The sequence below is a fragment of the Stenella coeruleoalba genome (genome assembly GCF_951394435.1).
Source record: "Stenella coeruleoalba genome assembly, chromosome: 12".
Classification (NCBI taxonomy): Eukaryota; Metazoa; Chordata; class Mammalia; order Artiodactyla; family Delphinidae; genus Stenella; species Stenella coeruleoalba.
In genome coordinates, this window is record NC_137158.1 from 36,991,027 (window position 1) to 37,015,979 (window position 24,953).

The 24,953-nt window shown below is 35.9% G+C and overlaps 1 protein-coding gene across 10 annotated transcripts in view; it reads right to left on the bottom strand.

Annotated features, from left to right (window-relative positions):
- The window catches only part of HACE1 (HECT domain and ankyrin repeat containing E3 ubiquitin protein ligase 1), a 95,077-nt gene that overhangs the window by 48,828 nt on the left and 21,296 nt on the right, over positions 1-24,953 (bottom strand). For all 10 annotated transcript variants that reach the window (XM_079939642.1, XM_079939640.1, XM_079939641.1 and 7 more), the window contains 4 exons: positions 14,306-14,388; positions 7,104-7,200; positions 6,050-6,151; positions 4,941-5,047 (listed from right to left, as the gene is read on the bottom strand). In XM_079939642.1, coding sequence (XP_079795768.1) covers positions 4,941-5,047; positions 6,050-6,151; positions 7,104-7,200; positions 14,306-14,388 — 389 coding nt within the window. The remainder of the gene's footprint in view (positions 1-4,940; positions 5,048-6,049; positions 6,152-7,103; positions 7,201-14,305; positions 14,389-24,953) is intronic.

The window sequence follows — 24,953 nt, forward strand, 5'->3', positions numbered from 1 at the left end:
AAGACTGATCCAATTAATACTAAACCGTATTAAATATAATATAAACTTTCTTTGACTAATCAAAAAGCCCTTCAAAATCCCAGTGCCTGGGGATTGTTCATCATCATCATGAATATCAATCATTACTCTTCCACAGAGAAACTGTAGGAGTTAGGGTAAATGTGTATTGAATCTAATGATAGATCTTAAAAAAAAACTTGTTGTTGTTTTTCAGGGGTGGTTTTATTTTGAAACCTCCAACATCAGTTATCTTGTATTACAATGGTTACATAAAAGCAGAGTAAAGAGTTGCAATGACATTTGGGCAGAATGATATGACTGCCTTTGCATAAGTTTAATCATCAAAGCTTACTCTGTCTTCCTCAGTTCATTAAAATCTTCCTCTATGGTATTTTTAGGTATCCTCTAACACGAAAAACAATAATGATTAGTTATGTGGAAATAGCAAATGCCTATTGTAAGTATTCAGATTTGATAAGTGAAAAATCAGAGAGTATTTGCTATTCTGGTGACAACTGAACCAAAATTTCCTGACATTTTTACTTCAACATTCATGTTGTTTTCTCATTCTAAAAATTATTAAATTGTTAAAAACAATACATAAAAACTAGCTATCAGTTACAAGTGTTAGTAAAATACAATAGCTATTGCTATCCATACTGTATTTGACTGGGATAGCTACAACACATTAGCAAAACTTTTTCTTTGTTTTACTAACTTTGAATCAAATGTGTATAGAATCATTAGTTTAACTCACACTGATTTTTACATATTTGCCTTTACAAAGTTGTTTTTAATTCTATATCATAAGATTGTTGAGACTGACAAAAGAGAAATGCAGTATGGTTGAAACTATTTCCTTCTTTTATTGTGTTGCAGCTATTGGAAAAGTTAACTCCAATGACTCTCAAATTCTTCTATGAGAAAGATGTGAATTTAATTTTCCTCTGTGAAATTACCATATATATAAATATTTGTTTTAAGTACCTGATTTAGGGAACTTCATGAGTTACCTTAAGGTAAGAAGTATTCTCTTATACAATGGAGTCTGAACATCATCAATTATTAATATAGTCTAATAACAGTCTAATATAAGATTATTAGACTATATTAATATTACTTTACCCAGTTTAAACTTCTTCCAATTAAGTCACTGATCTAAAAAATGTCATTTTTCACTTTCCAACCAGTGAAATATCTCTTTCATATTATACGTAAAGATCATAAAATCCAAACTTCATCACAAACTGCTCCAGCTCATCACAAAATGATAATTTCTTCCCAAGCCACCAGGTCTCAAAATAAAAGTTTAAAAATTAGTTTCCTAATTCAAAGCCCTGTCAATGTACTTACCTTTGTTAATATAAGATTATACTTTCATTCAGTATCTTACTTAGCAAATAGCTGTGAATTCTCTTTTCATTTGCACATTGGTAACTATCTTTACCTTCAATCATAAATATATAGAAAGCAAGATAACTCACTTATTTAGTGAAACACAACACTATGTGCAAAAGGGTCCTCAGTAAATATTTATTATCTTCAGCAAATATTCCTAGAATCACTTAGACAAAAAGGCTAACCATTTTTCCGAAAGTATGCTAAATAACACCTCAATTGCCGCTAATTAATATGTATTTGAATTATTTTCTTAACTAAAATATCTATTAAAATAAGTGGCCAAAATTACATCACATTGTGGGTTAAGAAACATAAAATGATTGACAAATGAACAAAAGGAAGACAACCTGCAAAAGTACCATTAAACTAAATTGGCAGGGGGGAATGATTTGTATTTGAGGTCCTCTTAACAATCTACTTCGGTAGCTGTGAGATAACAGAAAAATATATATGTTTTCTGCCCCCAGCCCTTTTCCTGGCACAGAGCTCCTAAAAACCCTGTAATTTCTGAAGTGATAAGTGCACTAGGAGCACCTTCTGTTCTCATATTGGGTCTCTGACCCTGGTTCCTGACACAGAGCTCCTAAATCCCTTGGAATTTCCTGGGTGATAGCAGTAGCTTTTATTCTAATGAGGCAACTCTTAGTGGGCTTTTGGATGGGGGCTGGTCACCAGAAAGACCAAGCAATGATTAGAGACTTGGAATTTTCAGCCTTATCCCTCATTACCCAGAGAAGGGCTAGAAATGGAGTTAATGATCAACACACCCATGTGATGAAACCTCCATATAAAAAACAAAAATATGGGGGGTTCAGGGAGCTTCCAAGTTGACGAACACATCCACAAACAGAGAGAGTGACATTCCCCAACTCTATGGGGACAGAAGCTCCTGTACTATGGACCCTCTCAGACCTCATCCTATGTATCTATTCATCTGGTTGTTCATCAATATCCTTTATCATATTCTTTAAAAAACTGGTAAACAAAAGTAAGTGTTTCCCTGAATTCTGTGACCTACTCTAGGAAATAACTGAATCCAAAGGGGAGGAGGTCATGAAAACCTCTGATCTGTAGTCAGGTAACAAAAGTTGTGGGTAATCTGGGGATCCACTAATTCCAAGTGGCATCTGTGGTGGGGGACAGTCTCCTAGAACTGAGCCCTTAACCTGTGGGATCTAATGCCATCTCTAGGCAGAATTGAGGTAACTGTAGGACACCCGGCTGGTGTTAAAAGATTGCTTGGTGTGGGGAATAAAAACTCCCACCTCTGGTTTCCAAAGTGTTGTGGGTGTGGTAGTAGTGTGAGAGTAAATGAATGTGGATGTGGTAGTAGTGTGAGAGTAAAGGAGAAACGCAGCAGGAAGACTAGGTTTTGCCAAGATGGTACCAATACAGTAAATTCTAACACAATACTAATAACCAATACTGGTTACCAATCCCAACAAAGAGATGTTTACAGACCAAATTGGCCATAATAACATACTCTATAAGACATATGAAAGGTATCATTGTAAATGGTGAGGCAGTAAGTCTAGCAAGGTAATTTTAAAACTTGTTCTGGCATGGATCCCTCTTTCCTACCCTGTTTCTCCTGTACCACTAATATCGCTGTCATTTTTAAGAGCTAAATTGGAGCCCAGGATCTGCTCTTTATCAATTAGTAAGGATGTAAATCCTGGTTCTTCTAGCCTAGCAAATCACTGAACTTCAATTTTCTTATATATAAAATGGAGATAATATCTAAATCACAAAGTCACTGTGAGGTTTAAAGGAAATAATGTATCTGAATGTTCTTTAGCTTATTAGAACCTGCTTAAGTACGTATTAAAGGTGAACTTAAAATAAAAACAGAGAAACATAAATGCTTTCTGATTATTAGGAAGAGCAGAAAATAGGGCAGAGATTTAAGTAGAAAAAAGTTTTCTAATGTAGGAAAACAGGTTAAGGTATTATGAGGAATTTAAAAAAGAACCATCATTATCACCAGCATCATCATCATCTCTACTACATGCCAGACATAATGGTTGGCACTAGGCTTACAGAACCTTATCATTTCATTCTTACAACAATTCATTAAGATATTTACTATCATTTTCCAAGAAGGAAATAAAATCCTGACTAGACTGTAAATTAAGTGTAGGGTGAGATCTTGTCTGTTTTACTCACTGTTATCTAGCAGATGGCCTAGTGGATAGCAGGCACTCAAAAATATGTATTGGATAGATGGATGGATGATGAAAGGAAACTCCGAAAAGTTACTTGCTGGGGTCACACAGTAAATGGTGATGTCTGGATTAAATCTGAGTCTAGCTGACTCCAGAGCCCATGCTTTTTACTCAGTATGTCTTAGAAAGTCCTCATCATATAAATGGATTAACAGAAATGGCTAATAAAAGGAGAGCATTATGTAAAGCTGGAATTCAATGAATCTTATAGACAAAGTTTAAAGTAGCCTCAAAAGTAGAAAGAGAATAATAGAAAAATTAGCAAATGGCATACTGAGTAGGACTGCTGAAGAAAGACTTAACAGCTAAAAAGACACAAGAAAGTAATCTTGGACCATGAAGTGTAAGGGGCCTTCTAAGCAAACAGTACAGAGTGTGATTCTGGTCTGAAGTATATGAAAAGTACGAAGGAAGACAGGAATAAAGGGCTAACATAATGGACTTGACAGCTGATTTACAGAAGCAGCATACAGTTGGGAGGAACAAAGTCCAGTTCCACATACATAGGTGAGAGAAGACCACGACCTATTCTAATACTGTCAATGTATTAAAAGTTGACATGAAAAGAAAACTATTGGGTTAGCCAAAAATTTCATTTGGGTTTTTCCAGCTTACGGAAAAATCCAAACGAACTTTTTGGCAAACCCAATCAAAGGAAGAAAGCATCCATAACAGAAGTAGGCCAAATTTAAGCTAAGAAATAACACATTAACCATTTTTAAATGGCTGTTTACTCCTAACTGGGGTGACTAACCACATACAAACAAGCGGAGGTACAGGAAAATATATAAAGGCACTAACTTCATGGACTTAGTGATGAGCCATTAAAAGCACAGATTTGCAAAAAAACAAAGAACTGAACTGAGCGGGACAGTTCAGGGAGAAAACTTTATAAAGAAGCATGAGGGTATAATACTGCAAGGCTGAACAGTAGCCTATACCCAGTTTTGTAAATTACTGATCAAGATTCCTAAACTACGTTCTTGATTCTTTTTTATGAACATTTTACTTACATGACTAGTCTAAGCAATCATTTTCTAAAATTCTAGACACATAAGTCCAAATCCACTTAAGTAAGTCTCTATTTTTAGTCTCTTTAGACAGGCTAAAGTCTCCTCAGGAATAACTGATTGCCCTGATCCTTTAAAACAAAACAAACAGTGATAACTCAACAAATGTTTAGAACATCTTAACACTGACAAAAGACATCAACAAAATAATCAACAAAATACACTATTCCCAGAAAAGCCTAAAAAGTGACGAAGCTGACAGATATTGCTGCCTACCGATTTGCTTATATTGTGAAACACTTACCTCAGCAACTTATGACCATTTGTTGTGGCAACTTCAGCAAGGCTTGTTAGAATCTTTAAATACTGGTTCTCACTTTGCTGAGATAAATGCTCCAGAACTTGCCGTAACTAATTTTTTTACAAATAAAAAAATGTGATTACATAATAATCCACTAAACTTTGTCAAGAAATTAAGTACCTATTAGTTTAGTAAGTATCCCAAAGCTCAATTAGCTGAAACCAAGTCCTTTACAGTTATTTGGTCTTGCATAAAATCAAAAGCTTATAGAGAGATAAGATGACATACAGTATTTGTTCAAAATCACCCAGTGAAAAAGTATAAACAGAGAGAACAGAAATCACCAAGTTTATTTATGGAAAATTAATTCCAAACTTCTAAAAATGTAAGAAAAAAACTCTGTAATTATTCAAAGAGTAGAACTATTAACAAATACAGAGCTCAGTAAACTAGTGATTACTAATTGTAACATGATATTCCTCCTTAGATTCTTTTCCTCTACCTATGGGAAATATTCTAATTATCTTAAGGAGAGATCAAAGGCACAGAGGACAGAAGACTCATAGAGCCAAATATTAGCATAAAGTTTATTAATTCTTATATAATTCATACTTAACCTATAATGCAGATAAGCCAATTCAAATTACTTAAATATTTATAATAATAAAATCAATAAACACATTTGTAAGATGCCATATACACCAAACATGAACAAAGCTTGTTCAGGGGCTTCCCTGGTGGTGCAGTGGTTAAGAATTCTCCTGCCAGGGGCACTGGTTCAAGCCCTGGTCCGTGAAGATCCCACATGCCACGGAGCAACTAAGCCCGTGTGCCGCAACTACTGAACCTGAGCTCTAGAGCCCGTGAGCCACAACTACTGAGCCTGCATGCCACAACTACTGAAGCCCACATGCCTAGAGCTTGTGGTCCACAACAAGAGAAGCCACCACAATAAGAAGCCTGTGCACCATACCAAAGAGTAGCCCCCGCTCGCCACAACTAGAGAAAGCCCACATGCAGCAACGAAGACCCAATGCAGCCAAAAATAAATAAATTAATTAAAAAAAAAAAAAAGCTTGTTCATTTAATAGCTACCAGCACAATTACATTACCATGTTTTCTCGGAGATCTTCATTCTGTGTCATTTGAATAATTGTCTGGAAAAGCCTAGGGTGATACTGAATTAATACTTCACAAGTCTCTCCATATCCACCCTAAAAACAAGATTTAAAATTATCTAGGTTTAAAAACAAAACTCCTAAAGGAAAACATTTCTTCTATATATAAGTCTGACACCAAACATGTGGGATTTCCACACCAACCAATTCTCCAATTCTCTGTGGATACCGATTGGGTGTCCAATTTAATTCAATTATCATGCTAACTGCCTAGAGTTAGGGCAGACCACACAGTAGGGTTCCGTCCCACAAGAGTGCCCCCCACTTCAAAAGCCAATCACAAGTCCAGGTCACCCATACTTCTGACTAACCAGCTGTACGTAAGGAACTCCCTCGACCTCCTCCTCAGGTTTGATAATTTGCTAGAACAGCTCACAGAACTCAGGGAAACACTTTATTTACCATTACCTGTTTATTATAAAGGCTACAACTCAGGAACAGGCAAATGGAAAAGATGCATAGGGTAAAGTGTGTGGGAAGGGGCACAGAGCTTCCATGCCCTCACTGGGCATGCCACCCTCCCAGCACTTTGATGTGTTCACCAACCCAGAAGCTCTCTGAGAACCACACTGTTTAGGGTTTTTATGAAAGTTCCATTACACAGGCCTGAATGACTAAACTCAGTCTCTAGCCCCTGACTCCTCCCCGGGGGTGGGGGAGGAAATTGCCTTCTAATTACATGGTTGGCTCACCTGTCAACCAGCCCTGTTCCTGAAGCTACCTAGGGCCTTTCAGCCACCGCTCATCTCATTAATATACAAAAAGACATGCTTATCACTCTGGAGATTCCAAGGGTCTTAGAAGCTCTTGTGTTAGGAACTGGGATAAAGACCAATATATATTTCTTATACTATCACAGTTCCTTTTAAAGATCATATTCTTAACAGAATAAAAATCTTTGCACCCATCCTCTCATTTGAGGAAAAAAAGTGATCTTGTCGGTTTCTCTTACAAAGTAAGGGACTAAGAATATACGTGAACAACGTACCTGCACACATAAATCCAAAGGGCTTACTCCATTTTTATCCGGCAGATATTTGGCTCCTCGCAACAGAAGAATCTGTGCTGTGTCTCTCTGACCATGACTGTACAGAAACAAAGTTTAAACATATAATCTTTTTAATTTTAAGTCTTTCTCTATAAATTATGGACAGTTAGCATCAATCAACAGAGGATTAATAATCTTAAAAAATTGAGAGGAAGATCTGAACTACAACCTCAACCGTTAGAAAAACTTCCCAACGTTAAGTCATACTTTTTACAATGTAGATAAGAAACTGGCCTACTGAATCTTAGAATTGAACTTGGGACACATTACCTACAATAAATCATAATATTTTGGGATAAGTTGCTGGTACTCAGGCTTATGCTTTATTTTTTTCTTCCAATCTTTTCCTTCTCAACTCTAGCCTGACCACCTCCCTACACATACATCCAAGTCTCCAGACCTCTTAGTCCAAAAGAACCTCAATACTCAAAACAAAAGTACATTTTATGACACTTTAATATGTGGTAAAAAAATAAAAACAAAGGAAGGAGAAAAGACAAATATCAAAATGAGTAAATGGGGGGGATTCATTAGCCAAAAATACTAACTAACTGCCAACCTTCATTTTATCCACCCACTCAGTTTGGCTTCTGCTGACAGCTATTCAATCTGACATGGAATGAACAACTCTCATCCACATGCCCCATTCTCTCTAATTGTTCTTTCAAGTAGGTTTAACAACCACTCTTTAAGCTAGGAGGAAGCTGCTTTGGGGGTAATAATAACTAGACTCTACATTTCGTTATTAAATGAGCTAATCTGATCCTAGACAGACAATAAATAATAAATTTATAATGCAAGGACATTAAAGTTTAAAGCTAATTTTACAAAATGCCCAAGGAAGTCATACAGTTTGGAAGAGTATCTCATCAAAGAATTTTATTTTGTAAATTGATACAGCCACTATGGAGAACAGTATGGAGGTTCCTTAAAAAACTAAAAATAGAACTACCACAGCAATCCCACTACTGGGCATATACCTAGAGAAAACCATAATGCAAAACGACACATGCACCCCAATGTTCATTGCAGCACTATTTACAATAGCCAGGACATGGAAGCAACCTAAATGTCCATCAACAGAAGAATGGATAAAGAAGATGTGGTATGTATATACAATGGAATATTACTCAGCCATAAAAAGGAATGAAATTGGGTCATTTGCAGAGACGTGGATGGACCTAGAGACTGACATACAGAGTGAAGTAAGTCAGAAAGAAAAACAAATATCGTATATTAACGCATATATGTGGAATCTAGAGAAATGGTGTAGATGATCTTATTTGCAAAGCAGAAATAGAGACACAGACATAGAGAACAAACGTATGGACACCAAGGGGGGGAAGCAGGGAGGTGGGATGAATTGGGAGATTGGGATTGACATAATACACTATTGATACTGTGTATAAAATAGATAACTAATGAGAACCTACTGTATAGCTCAGGGAACTCTACTCAATGCTCTGTGGTGACCTACATGGGAAGGAAATCCAAAAAAGAGGGGATATATGTACACGTATAGCTGATTCATTTTGCTATACAGTAGAAACTAACACCACGTTGTAAAGCAAATATATTCCAGTAAAAATTAATTTAAGAAAAAGAATTTTATTTTGTAGATGAAAAAAATTACTATTCAAGCACAAGTGAAACTAGAACTCAGATCTCTGGTCTTCTAGACCAATACTCTTCCCACAGTACCATTACCTAAAAAGGTATGTTATTTCACAAAGACTACACAGATTCCTCAGAAACTTAAAACAAACAAATAAAAACAACCTATTCTTTCTTTTCCACAAAATGACGCTGCATAAAGTATAATTGGACTTAATTTAAAAAAACAGGATCATACTAGGAAGCTGGTGGCAGGCATTAGGTATATCACTCTCTTGATACTTTACTGTAATACTGATTACCTTCCTTAATACAAATATCGACAGACGGAAACTAACTTAAGAACAATATCTAATTTACTCCAGAAAAAGCAGAAAATCAAGAAAGCAAGTACATCAGCAATCCCTCCAAAAGCAACAGTAACTAATTTTACTAGTCTACATTAAGAAAATTCTTCATCAATCATCATTTGTCATTTGTCAGCTGGGCATGCTGGCCAACACATTATATATTACAGCTAATAGGAATTACTTTATAATTAACACTGTTCTATTCTGTATAATACCTAAGTGAAAGGAAACTAACCTGAGCTTAATTTATTTAAGGAGTCAGTGATTTCTTTCCGAGGACCCAAGGTTCTGAGAAACCCAGATTTGCAAAGCTATTCTGCTCAACTTTAATGACATTTCTTTTACAGTTATTATCTGTGTTAGATGTGCTTAATCTTTCCAACTAAACTATAAACTTCTTGACAATACCCTTGTTCTATAACACCAAGCATGGCTTATAACATGTACTCAATATACTTGTTGAGTTGAGGGCTTTAATTTTAGATACCATTCATCTGACAAGTAAGCATTAAATAAGGTACTAAGCTACACAAAAATAACAAAAAGACCCGAATCGTTATTTAGGATTAATTTTGTACCACATATAGCAACAAGAATAATTAATATCAAGAAAAAAATACCACTATGACATCTTTAGAAAGCTGGAGTAATTTCTAAAACTACATTAAAATCTCATCTGTGAACAGGTGGCATTTCATTTCAAAAGTAAATTAAAAGAAATGATTGCTAATAATATATAAAATCTGCATAACTTCATTAGGGGCTCAAGTGCCCCATGTGTAATATTGCAAAAGGTAAAGATTATCCTGTTACAGACTGCTCAAAGTGTCGCATGAAAGACTTTTCAGTTCAAATAACTGCAAAAATTTGCTCAATGAATAAGTATTCTTTACAATTGAACTTATTTTTTTTATATTGATTGAGATAATACTCCCTTCAAGGAAATGCCAGTGTATTTTCTGGAAACTAAGAAGTTGGCAAAGATTTAACTAATAAGAAACGTGTAGTGCTTCTAAAGCACTTAGAACTGATTTCTCAAGCACTTTCAAGTCTCCTAACTTCAGGCTTTGCAGTGATACAATTTGAAAATTTGGCTAACAGTGCATATGTACTATATATATAACAACATTTTTTGGAGCTGCTTATGAAACAAAGAGGCCATATTTTCTAATGGTCCTTTTCTATTCTAAAAGTTTGCAATTTTGAATCTATGGACTGTTTCACGTGGCTACTTCGTGAGTTTCCTAATTGAAAGGAGTTGCTTAGCAGTAGCTGCAAACTATGTTCAGAATCTTACCTGTTTCTCACTTTATTACAGACCTCCAAAATTCCATAAAAATCTCACTAATTTACTGTATCTTTATAACCCCAGCTAAACCTTGCTTTCCTTTACAGAATAAAAGTTTTCTGCAGATACAGAAAATATTTGAAAATCATTATACATCCAAACCTTTATTTGAGGAACCCAGTTAAGGGAATGGGAAGTATTATGACGAATATAAAACCAATCTAATCATTTAAGGACCTGAAGCATTTGCAGATACCACATAAAAGTCCTGAAAACAAAGGCACCTGAATGGGCGGGGGGGGGGGGGGGGGGGGTCAATATATGTGTGCCTATAGTCCACATGAAAGAAAGCTAGTGAATTAGAATGTCTTGTACAAAATACCTAGAGAGGAAAAGTGGCTGGGAAATAGTTCCTGTCATAATTTTAGGTCAAAATCAATCTGAAATGACTCACTCACAGAAGCATTACTTTATTAAATAGTGCTCAGAATTAGAACAGAATACAAAGGAAAAAAGAAAAGGCCTGCCTGTATGATGGGATAAGAGTCAAATTTCTTAGAAAACCATGCATTGCAATGAAATTGAAAGAGGACAATACAACTTTGCGCTCACTGGGTGTGGAAAAGTGTACTAGAGCTTACTGAGCACCTACCAACTACTAAGTATAAAATCCTCTGCAGGATGCTTTATATAAGCCACCTCATTTAATTATCACTGTAGTCCCACGAGGCAGATATCAGCATTTCCACTTTACAAAGAAACAAAGCTTCAGAGGTCAAGAAACTTGACTAAAGTTGCATAGCTTTGGGGATGGGATTTGAACCCTGCCTCCCATATATTTCAATACAGTTTCGATTTAAAGAAACAGTTTTAGCAGTTAATCACTGAATTAGACATATGACATATCTAGTAACATCCCTCAACAATAAAAATTTACATTAAGTTCAGCTTTATATCTTAGAGCCCTGTAACTTGTCTGCAGGATCAACTTGTTCTATTTCTCACATTCCTTTCCCTTTCATTTATCAGAGACAATACATTGGGAATAATTTATAATTTTTAATGTATACCTCTATCTAGATATCATGAATATAATTAGAAGTCTGCCTATAAAATGAACCATGTTCCATATTTATCATCCTGCAACAATGAAGAATTTATATTCTAGTTTCAATTTTAATCATATTTGCTTAGCCATCTCCGTTCAAAGAGAGCTAATGTTTGCTAGATAAAAACTTAATGATGGCTATACAGTACTAGCAGAAAGTACTTCTAAAAAATTCTTTTACCATAACCCTATGCTCAGACTAACTATACAAATATCACAGTTATGTAAACACTAATATATACCTATATTTTACCAGTATACATGGCATTATTTTATATATTTTTATATATTTTTCAAAAACGTAACTATAGTGATTCACTCATTCAAAAACATTTACTAAGCATCTAAGCACAAAGCACTATACTACACATGGAATATAAAGTGATGAATAAAACAAAATTCTTGCTTTCATTGGGCTTTCAGTCTAGCAGGGGAGACACACTATAAACAAGTACATAAACACTATAAAGTACAAAGTGCTACAAAAGAAATGATCATGATACTGTGATAGGAAATATGGGGAGAGGCCTACCTAGATTGATCAGGAATTCTTTCCTAAAAAGTAACAGTGAAGCACTGACATGGAGGCAGCCACATAAAAACCCTACGGAAGAAGGTTTCAGGCAAAATAAATAGAACATAGAAAAGCCTGCTGGAAAGAGTCTGATGTATTGGGGGAACTCAAAGAGAACCAACGTGGCCGAAGCACAGTGAGCTAAGCAGGGTCAGACCATGCAGGTCACATGGAAGAAGGCAGAGTTTGGATTTCATTGGAAATGCAACAAAGAGGCACTGAAAAGTTTAAAAACAAGGTTTAAGCACAAAGTGACAACAGCCGGTTCATTTTTTAGAAGGTCACTTTGGCTTCTGAGGAAAGAACAGAAGGGAGGGAAACAACAGAGGAATCTGGAAGACCAGTTAAGAGACTACTGCAGTATTCTAGACAAGAAGTAAAAAATTTAAGGTGGTTTAGTGAGGTGGAGAGCAGTAATGAGATTCAGAATGTATTCAGAAAGTGGAATTTACAGAACTTACTAATATATTCCAAGTTGAGGGTCAGAGAGAGAGACAGAAATAAAAAATAATGACCTAGTTTCTGGTTTACACAACTGAGAAGATAAGGGTTCCAATGACTGAGATGAGAAAAACTGGAGGAAAGGTTTGAAAAGGAAATCAGAAGCTATATTTTGGACATGCTAATATCTGAGATTCCATGAGACTTGCAAGTGATGATGTATATCAGGTAGATGGACATTCAAATCTGAAGCTTCAAAGAAACGTCTGATCTAAAGATAACCCCTCAAGATAGGATATGATTTCAGGGAATCAAACAATGATATTATTCATAAATTCAGGACACTAAAAAAGTAATTTGTGTTCTAGCCAAGCAATCAAATTGTAAGTATAACATAAGAAAAAGCCTGGATTCAGGTAAGATCGAGAAGTCTAGAGGTCCAAAAGTCCTTGTATTGTAATTCAAGGCTGTTCAATGATGATTTGAATCAGTCAGACCAAAGCAACATCAGAGACCCTAGAGAAAAGCTAAACGAGAAGAAAAGCAGATCTTTCATTTTAAACAAAGCTCCAGGGAATTCCCTGGCAGTCCAGTGGTTAGGACTCAGCACTTTTCAATGTCAGGGCCCAGGTTTGACCCCTGGTCGGGGAACTAAAATCCCACAAGCCACATGGTGAGGCCAAAAAAAATAATAAAAATTAAACATAAAACAAGGGCTTCCCTGGTGGCGCAGTGGTTGAGAGTCCGCCTGCCAATGCAGGGGACACGGGTTCATGCCCCGGTCCAGGAGGATCCCGTGTGCCGCGGAGCGGCGGGACCCATGAACCATGGCCGCTGAGCCTGTGCGTCCAGAGCCTGTGCTCCGCAACGGGAGAGGCCACAACAGTGAGAGGCCCGCATATGGCAAAAAAAAAAAAAAAAACATAAAACAAAGCTCCAGTAAAATGACATAAAACAGGAAAAAGGATAAGAAAAGAGGAGCTTTCTGGAGAGCTTTATATCTAAAATAGAGCCTAAATAAATACTACAATTCCTGTAATCTAAACCAAAAAGAAAAATCAAGTGTATTGTGAACTGCTCCTAATTGCAACTAAATTTACATAACATATTATGGGGGGGGCCGGGTATGTGTACAATTATTACACTGTTAGCTCCTTAAGGACTGGGGTTTATTTATTACTGTATCACTAATGCCTATAATAATGCATGGCACACAGTGAATGCTAACTAAATGCTTATTACATGAATGAATCAATGAACAAAACATATGCTTTAGGAAAATGAACCAGAAAAAAAGAAAATGAATCAGGAAAGAGTATTAAAAACAACTTAATGCATAACTCAATATCTAACAAGAATGATTCAAGAAACTTTTTAAAGTTACAAATACAGAGAAAGCAAAGACATGGCTCTGAACTAAGGCATACTTTAATAGCTTATCCCATTGGAACTAACTTGATAAAGAAAACTATGAAAGTTACTGGATTATTGGTATGTCTTTTTTATTACTAAGTAATTCTAAAATCTAAGTAATCAAGTAAATCAAAAGCTCCCACTTACAATATATAAAAACACTGGCAATATAAAACACTTTTCATCATGCAGTTAAGTAACAGAACCATAATGCTATATACTTCATCTTAAAAGGGAGCATAGTATTTCTAGGAAAGGAGGAGTTTTAGAAAATACACACAAATGTTTGTGTTTGGAAATATAGCAGATTCAACATTCTTTAATGAGAGCATCTGGCAATATAAATTATCATACCTGCAAGCAAAGTACAATGGAGTGGCTCCTGATACATTCGGCCTGTTAATATCAGCACCACTGTCTAGCAAGCATTGCACTGTCTGGGGGAAAAAGAAACAAAAGTAAAGCCAGAGAAGTTGAACAAAGACACAGTTATCACAATTTTAGTCCATATAAGGAAAGTTCTCACCACAACCTGAAGCTTTAAAAAAGAAAGAATAAGAACATGCCAATTATGACGGCTGAACAAATTCCACTTTTTGGTAAGCTCTGAGCCTCAGACGCTACACAGTATATGTGGAATTATCAATGTAATGTAAATTGTGTTCACCTGGGAAGGTTCTAGAAAACCACTGACATGTGTAGTAGCTACCAAAGGACTTGAAATGTGGCTAGTACAACTGAGAAACAGAATTTTAAATTTTATTTTATTATAATTAAGTTTAAATAGCCACATGTGGCAGCACTGGACAGTGCTGCTCTAGATTTCTGAATTTCATTACAAACCAGAGTTTTTTGCCTCTAAAAACAAAAAGTTGGTACCAGAGCTCTTTCTCAAAATTCAAAGAGGATAATTATTAAAGTAAGAAGTCCTTTTGCTACTGACAGTCACCAATACTGACTTAGTTTCTCTGATTGTCCCCTAAGCTCTACTTCTGCAATCATTTGATGTGTACTAAGGGAAAATAAGTTAATATAAAATTTTAAAAATAAATATCTTATGATTTGGGCTTCCCTGGTGGCGCAGTGGTTGAGAGTCTGCCTGCCGATGTGGGGGACGCGTGTTTGTGCCCCAGTCCGGGAGGATCCCACGTGCCGCAGAGCGGCTGGGCCCGTGAGCTATGGCCGCTGAGCCTGGGCGTCCGGAGCCTGTGCTCCGCAACAGGAGAGGCCACAACAGTGAGAGGCCCGTGTACCACAAAAAAAAAAAAAAAAAAATCTGATGATTAGGAATACGACAAGGCTTGCCTGAAAAACCTTAAAAAAGAGAATCTTTCCTGGTTTTAATTCCTATGATCTTCATTTTAGTTTCTCCTGAAAAAAGGAAGATAAGATGTAAAAACTTAAATGTTTTTGGAATTAGACTGTTTAATAATTACTTCTGGATTGAACACACATGTTCATCTTTATTGCTGCTCTAAAACCTAGTACATTGTCAGCAAAATATTAAGACTACAAACTCGAAGGAAGAACAGCAAAGAATACAACACATCCTAGATAAGTCAGAAGTTTTAGGAAAATGGCAAGCAAGTGAAAGAAGAGTAACTGACTTAGCAGATCAAAGAAAGCTGAAGTCTAAGTGTCTGCAAATGCAGATTCCAACAAGAAACTACCAAATTCTCACTACCGAACACACACACGCAACACAGGAATTGGAAGTAACAGGTATCTTGGAAGACAGGGATAGTTATATAGAGCTAAGACAGGAGAAGTAGTTGAAAACCTAACAGCTGGGCCCTCCCCCAGGACCCTTCCTCCCCATCCCATACAGTTAGTCACTATCCCTCCCTATCTGTCTTGGAAGTAGGGAGGTTTATTATCTGGACAAAGTGAACAGTGAGGCTCTGGACTGGCAGACAAGAAATACAGGGAAGAGCAGGGATGAGCAGCCATGCTGAAAACAACTAATTAAGTGAAAACCTCCAGCCCCCACGCTCCACTAGGCTCCCAGAAATCCAGTAGCCAGGCTTAAAAGCTTAAGCAGGAGGAGACTGAAGGTTTCCTCTCTGGAAAGTGGCACCAGAGAAGAGTCTGACTGATACTGGCATTACAGACACCAGTGAAACAGCCCAGTTGGCCACAAGGGGACATTCAGCAATGCTGGGAGACTTTTTTGATTTTCATTACTGGAGAAGGGAGGGTCCAGTTGGCAGCTAGTGGGTAGAGGCCAGGGTACGTCTAAACATCTGACAATCTACATACAGGCCCCACAACAAAGAATGTTCAGGCCCCAAATATCAATAGGGCCAAGATTAAAAAACCTTGACGTACAGTGAGACCAGTCAACAAACCCAGCTCATGTACACAATGCTTTCAGCCCCATTTCAGTGCCTCACCACTATACATGAATGGACAGACAATGTTTAAGACACAACTGAAGCAGGCCTCTAACCTGAAAAACAAACAGAAAAAGGAAGTAAGAAAAATAAAGACAATAAAGGGAACCAAAAAACAGCAACAAAAATTAGAAAAGTAACTGATACCCTCAGAGAGAAAAGAAAAAATACTATCCATGGGACAAAAACAAGATGCTGGGGGAAAAATATTCAGAGAATAAGATATCAAAAATATGATGGAAGAAATAAAAATTCAATAGAAGTTAGAAATACAGTGTTGAAAAACTCTACAAGAAACAAAAAGACGAAGAAAACAGGAAAAATGAGAAAACTAGTAGATCAATCCAGGGAGTCATTGTAGAGATTGAGAATAAAGAAAATGAAGGAGGTGGGAGACCAAAACGAAGTAATCAAGAAATAATACCAAAAAATTTCCCAGAACTGAAGGACACAAGTTGCCAGATTGAAAAGGCTCACCAGTGTCCAGGCTAATAAATTAAAAGACCTTCAACAAGGCACATCAAAGTGAAATTTCATAATACTGGGGATATAAGATTCCAGAGATAAACAGAATTCAGATTGACATTAAACTTTTAAACAGCAACACTGAAATTTAAAAGGTGAAATGCCCTCAAAATTGTAAGGTGAATGACTTCCAATGTAGAATTCTATAGCCAGCCACACTATCATTCAAATACATGCTTTTAAATAAGAAATAGGCTTAGCTATGTAAGATTTCCAAAAAAATTACCTCCAACGCACCTTTTCTCAAGAAGCTACTGGAGGATATCCTCCTCCAAACAAGGGAATACATCAAAATAGAAGATGTGGAATCTAGAATACTGAAGATCAAACACAGGAGATATCAAGAAATTCCCAGGTTTAGAGAAAAACAATGGAGTGACATTATCTAATGAATTTGTCTTTGAAGAAAACAGTACTGAAAAAGATTCTGTGGGAGCATATAGGAAGAACTACTGATTCACCAAAAAAAAAAAAAAACCTGAGCTAAGCTAATAGTCACCCTAGTAGAAAATTTTATTATAGTTCACTATTTGACTCAGCAGTAAACAATATTTACCTAACTGTATATGCAACTAATATTGTCTCATTAAAATTTATGATATAATTAATTTTAGAAATGGGGCGACAGGGCATGGGAAGAGGATTTAAATGAGTTAAACCCTCACTCACCATAACAAGAAAAGATTCAGTGATATCTAAAAGTCATAAATTGAGAAAGAGCAGTAGAAGCATATTATGTGGAAATAGATACCAGAAGAAAAGCTAAAAGAGCTGAAAATTGCCGCCTAGTGATTGTGAATTGACAAAGAAGGGTGATTTAAAGGACTATAGTTTTTTATTACAAAGATTTTGATAAAAATATTTTAAGATATAGTATTCATGTATTATTACTATTTGAATTTACTTCTATGTCAGGAGGAATTTGAAAATCTATGTAATAGAAACATTGTTACATAAAACTTTATTATCAGCTATATAATTCTTAAACTGTGGACAAGCGGTCAAGTACTGCTCTCAAAAATATAAGAAAATAAGCATTTAGGTTATTATAAGGCAAGGCCCACTTGAGCCTTTTGATCATGGCTTTGCCCTTTTTGATATCTGACCTAGAAGTTGTGTGTATGTGGTCCCAAATCAGAAGTGAGATGGATAGCAGCAATAATTTTCACTGACTGTTACAGAAATTATATAGACAATAAGCCATCTCTCCAAAAGGCTCAGGAGAGATAAAAGCAATTATATCAAAAATACATATTAATATTCAATTAAAACCCAGCAATCCAGAGAGAAGCCGAAATAAAGTAATTATTAACAAAACATACTATGCATTCATAAAAATTATATAATTGTTAAAAGTATATAATGATATAATAGTATGAATAACCTTAGCATGTGCCTGGATACTGTGCTAATAAGCATTTATCATTTCATTTACTGCATCCTGATGGAAGTTGATATCCTTCTCTGCACTTTCACAAGTAGGAAACTGAATCTCAAAGAGGTCAAGTAATGCGCACCCCAACACACAAATAAACAGGGGAGCAGGGATTAAAACCTAAGCCCATGGTCATAACCACTAAGCAATTTACCAAAAAACAGAAATTCTAAATTCAGAATACTAAATAGTATTCTGGCTAATTTGGCATATCTTCATAAGCTACATTAATCACAGATGATCTACTAATTCCCTACTAAATAACTATTTGAGAGTCAAGCTCAAGAGCCTAGACAGTTATTTCCGTTCAGTTTTTAAATAATGCCATTTCTAAATTCATATACTTTTTACAGTATTTCTGTATTTTTATTTATACTGTAGAGCTAACAGTAAAACAAATTAGCCATTAAACTAACACTAGACTAACATATTCCTCTACAAAGTGGTAAGACAAACTTCAGGCAAATCATAGCAAGACAGCATGATTTGTTTTAGCAAATTTCTCACCCCAAAACTCCTACACACAAATACTTCTGTGTCATATGTTTCTATCATACCCTTGTACACAGGAAATATCCTATGAATACATTAAAAATTCTGTTCTTAACAGAGAAAAACTTGATTAATAAAGTGGAAAAGCTCATTCCAGCATTTTCTTTTACGTTCATAAATCTGCTTTTCTGTTTTAACAAAATTATCTCAATTAAGATCCTCAAAATATACAACTATTAAAAGAAACACATATTTTAAAAAAGCTTTCAATAGCTCACTTGTAGATAAAATGTTGCCTGAAGTCAAAGAGGGAGAAAAACCCATTTCCCTCAGAGTAAGAAGAAAAAAAATACAAAGGGATTTGAATGTAAAGAGTAAAAAAAATTGCCTTGCAGCACTGACATGAGTGAAAAGTCATCAATCTTTGTGATTTAAAAAAAATGTATGCAGATTTCTTTTTGTAAAATCTCTGAAACAGGAGGAGTAAGGATAACACAGAATTCAATTATTGATTAAATAGCATAATAAAAGAAGCAAGAAAGTCACATAACTTAAAAGTTTCGTTTTTTTTTAAATTTCCAATCTATGTAAATGAAGGGCAAAATAACTTTGAAACTAGGAGAATTCAGGTGGAGGAAACTATTAAATTAAAAACGTAAAAGCCCTTGAAGAAACAATACTGCTTGAAGATTTTAAATTATACAGAAGCATAAGGCAAAACAAAATCAAAGAGAATAAATTCTGGATTCAACCACTACAATCCCTAAGGAGTCTCAAAAGCAGAAATTTTCAGCAATAAACAAACCAGATACAATCTTCTATAAGAATCAGCACTATCAACATACGCTTCACTTAAAGGTACAAAAGAAAAAAATTACAAACATTTACAAACGGAAAGAAAATGGCAGAAAAAACTGCTTGGAATGATACTGCATTTGACTAGCCCATTCCATTTTTCAACAAAAATTTCAATGTTGGTATGTGCTAGTAGTATGTGCTAGATGTTAGAGTCACAGCAATGAACAAAATGGACAAACATCTGCCTTCATGAAGCTTACATTCTAGTGGAAAAGGAAAACAAAGGGACGTGAGAAATAAAATATGTAGTATGCTAGATGGTGACTAGTGCTATCCAGAAAAACTGATAGGATTCTCTATGACAGATTTGGATTCAATTTGTTTTAGCAAATTTCTCACCCCTAAACCCCTACACACAAGTACTTCGGTGAAAACTGCATTGTGTCTGTTTAACAGACTATAAGCCATGAAGTCCAAAATAAATCACTGTAATTTACAACGGTCATAAGTTCCCCTGTTTTCAAACTTTTATGGCTTCTCATTTACTCGCAAAAATTAAGCTCAGCAGCTTACAATTTAGTAAATGTAAACATGTAAAAGTATACTAACAAATATCTGTGACTGAGAGCTGATTACCTGTATCTTTCAAGTTAATATAACATAATTTTAAGAAGTACACTGAACTAAAATCATTTTATGTGTGTAATATTGATCACCAAAATATGTTTTTAAAATAATTCAGACCTTCAAATTCCCTGTCCAACCCTCTCCCCCTTAAAAAACAAAAACACATTATTATCCTATTCCTAGATAATCTACAAGGGGAGTCTTCCCTCTTACAGAGTAAGGAAGAGCTGGGAAGGAATACTGAAAGAAAAGCATGGAAAGGCGATTTTCACATAGGCTTCAAGAAATCCTCAAGAAACAACACACTTTCAACAGACGTCATGACCTTTCAAATGATAAAACAACATCCTGAGTGGAAAACTAATGTGCAAAGCTAATGTCTGGGTCAATCTCAAAAGTCATTTAATTGAAGGCAGTGACTAACCAAGACCACCTGTACCCAATACACTGATAAGTTACAAAGCAAGAAATCCAAGGCAGCTCTACTTTATCAATGTCAACTCTCTGAACGACACTGACCAAAGTAGAAAGGAATATTCAATATTAAACCATAAGTAAAAACCAATATTAAACCATACAACATAAGTTGTATCCTCATTTACTAAAACAATGATAGCCAAACAACAAAAAAAGCATCTTTCATCTCTTATTAAAAGTAATTCTGGGGCTTCCCTGGTGGCGTAGTGGTTGAGAGTCCACCTGCCGATGCAGGGGACGCGGGTTCGTGCCCCGGTACGGGAGGATCCCGCATGCCGCGGAGCGGCTGGGCCCGTGGGCCGCGGCCGCTGGGCCTGCGCTTCCGGAGCCTGTGCTCCACAATGGGAGAGGCCGCAGCAATGAGAGGCCCACGTATGGCAAAAGAAAAAAAAAAAAAGTAATTCTGATGACAGAACAGCAATGCACAAACAACTTATGCACTAAGAAAAATGGCCAACTCACGAGTCAGTGACTGGTGTTTATAGGTCTTCTCTAGAAACCTGTCCACCTAAGCCTATCAAGACTTTGAGCCCTTATGTAATACCTAGCAAAAAAATCAATATTACCCAGTTGTGTTAGGAAAAAAAATCACAGTAATAGAATTTCCTATTATTTGCTCACATTTCTCAGAAGTGATGAAAGGAGAATTCTAACATTAGAATAAATAAAATTACTCTGAACCTAAAAACATATCCTGAAATGTTAAGTACATCTACCTTCGTGCTTCAAGGCTGAATCCAGTTAATGTTTTTGCAAAAGCTTTCAATTAAGTTTGCATGGCTGCCCTGTAATTCTCTGGATGAAAAGCTTGGAAGCTGGCTAAAGATATCAAGAGAGCTGACTGAACGTAGATGAGCACTGTCCCTTAACAAGCCTACAATTTCAGTAAAAAAAAAAAAAAAATGCAGTCAGTTCTATCAAAGGTAATCTACTCTAAGCAGGGTTCAACTATCATTTCATATTGTTTGTGAACCATCATATTCAGTTATCTAAATTTAGCAATATAAAATCTATTGTGATAAAAATAAAATTCCCTTAAGTGAACTGAAATTAGTCCAAGAACTAATCCTGCTGTGTACTTTAACTAATAGAAATTGAGATTGAACCGTTTGACAGTTCTCTAGAGTTTCTAAGTCCAAGTTATTCCAGGAAAACAGTAATCAACCATTTGTGGCAATTCAACACATCAATACATCTTAAAGACCTAATGACAAAGAAAAAAATTACCAAAAAGTAAGTTCAATTTATGGCCAAAAAAAATGGAGTCAATTATACCTATGTAGAATAATATTAGGTTTTACTACACTTTCTAAAAATGAGATTAAAAATCAAACAACACATTAGGCCTAGCTTACTGCATAAGAGCAAATGAATGAAGAGTCCAGGTAGTGCTCTTTGTACTGTTCTTACAGAATCACATCATCAATATTAATAATGGTAGTAACAGTACCAATACTATCATTACTCTTTTTGGTTTTTTTTAAGATGTTGGGGGTAGGAGTTTATTAATTTATTTTATTTTTTTTTATTTTTTGCTGTGCTGGGTCTTCGTTTCTGTGCGAGGGCTTTCTCTAGTTGTGGCAAGCGGGGGCCACTCTTCATCACGGTGCGCAGGCCTCTCACTATCGCGGCCTCTCTTGCTGCAGAGCACAGGCTCCAGACGCGCAGGCTCAGTAGTTGTGGCTCACGGGCCTAGTTGCTCCGCGGCATGTGGGATCCTCCCAGACCAGGGCTCGAACCCGTGTCCCCTGCATTAGCAGGCAGATTCTCAACCACTGCGCCACCAGGGAAGCCCCTATCATTACTCTTAAGTATCTTCCAAAATATTCACAACACTTTCCTTAATTGTGTAATCAGCAGATTATATCTTAAGAGGTAGATAAAGGCAGGGGAAGAAAAAGTTGTCAAAGACTATATAATAAGCCAGATGAATAACCAAATTCTCTAATTATTTTTTATTTTAAATCAATATCCAAAGACAAACCATAATTCTGGTATTGTATAGCTAGTAACAGCTGACCTAAGGAAATTTATAAAAAATTAAATTATTAAGGAGTTGATCATTTCTTTCATCTGATCATTTTAAAATAGGAATAGAAGTCGTTTAAAATCATAGTGCTATTATGTTACAAGAACAAAAATGGTCACGCTGCACTCTTCAACTGCCCAAATCACTTCCTTCCAACAAGATGATGAAAAGACCCTTATCTTGGTTTACCTCTAATTAAACAGATGCATGTATAGGAAATCATGGCAAAAATTACTTGATTTCTTAGTTATGACAAAATCAATCTTTCTTCCAAATCTTTTATCTGTAAAAAAAGTCATGTAAATCTAAAAATTATTTGTCATCAAAGCAAGAATACGGTATTCAATTATAAATTCTACAAAGCTTTAGAGCTCTCAGCCAGTTGTTCAAAATCTTTTCATGCATTCTTGAGATTTACCTTAAAATGAGATTAGAAAGTAAATTTCAGAGCATTTCTTTATCATATCATCCTCTTTTTTTTTTTTCGTATCATCCTCTTTAATTTGAAATGAGCTGATGTGCTTTTGAGAATATTTTTAAGGGAGTTTCTTTCCCCCTTTAAAGTTTTACATTTCATTCTATAAAATATATATATAACCAATATATATAAATCTTGAAACCTATGTGCACTGGTATATGTCTACATGGACACAAGTTTTGAAGACCTTTTAATGAATTTATGCAAAAACTGACTACTTTGAGACAATGAAAAGGCCATTTTCATTTGCTGAAATCTGACAGAGCATTTTAGACTCTGTTCAACTTATGGAAAGATATACAAAGGGTTAAAAACAAAATCAATAACATCTACCCTGTAATAACATATCTCAGAGCTCTTAAATCATATCCAACTCAAGATAAAAGAATATTCTCATCCACTGAGATCTGAACATGTCCCAGAAATACATGAGTAATTATGACACACAGGTAATAATAGCACAACTATCAACACAGATTTTTAGAGGTATAATTCAGCCTGGAGGCTAGCAGATGGCCTAATTTTTCAGGATTCCTTTTTGCCCTATTGAAGGATTAAAGGTGCATACAATGAATTGGAAAATAGTGCTAAACATTCTCTTTGTATACGATCCTCACAGATAACTATAATGGGCCAACTATGACAGAAAGGAATCTCACTCACTAATACAATCAATCACAAGTCAACATGACTTTTTGTACTCTTCCTCCTGTATCATACCTGCAAAATCTCACCCTGTGAAGCCCATCACCACAGTGAAGTCAGGCCCCCTATAAATCTTCTGAAAATACAATTCTTCAAAGGCATATGCTATGAGGACTATGAGGAATTCTCCCTTACTTTACCACGCCTGCTTTAGGTGGTAAACCATATGGAACGTATTATACTTATACTAACTACTCTTCAATAACTTCAGAGGCAATTCTAAATTTTTAATGCACCCTGTAATGCACATGTTTTGAACCAAGGTTTTTTGCGTCATTCTTGTTTCTTCACTGGCTTAAGGCAGCTAAAATTAGCCTTTGTAGGTAATTCCTAATCTGAATTCCCGTTTTTTACTACACAAGTTCCCGGGCAACAAGTAGGTTTACAATCTTAGTAAATGACACGCCACTCGTTCGTTAACGGCAGGGAGTATTTCTATTAAAGCGGGTGCTTTTCTGTCCTGTAAGAGCTACCAGCAGGACTCTTTCTCTAACAGGCAGCAGTTGCTTACTGGGGCCAGTCAAGATTAGAACATTTCAGATGATTTTTTGTTTTCCACACAGAATACTTCTTAAATTTAGTAGTACTGACATAGAGAAAGTAAAAGGTAACGAAAAGGAATACTCCTTGAATACAAATGGGTTAGTTTTCAGATGATAAAAGACAAAAGAATAAAAACGAACATTGGTGTTCAGAAGAAATGCCAGGAAAGAAAAAAAGGAAAAAGCATATATCCTTCCTTTTATCCAACTCTTATTAAACATAAGACAATGTCAACCTTGAGCTCACTATCTCAAAAGAAGTGCAGTATTCTATGAATTGAGGTCATACATAAAGCATCTAAATACGTAGGATCTGACATCCTGAACCTAGGTTAGGAAAAAAGTGTTTGCACGGGGCTTCCCTGGTGGCGCAGTGGTTGAGAGTCCGCCTGCCGATGCAGGGGACACAGGTTCATGTCCTGGTCCGGGAGGATCCCACATGCCGCGGAGTAGCTGGGCCCGTGAGCCATGGCTGCTGAGCCTGTGCGTCCGGAGCCCGTG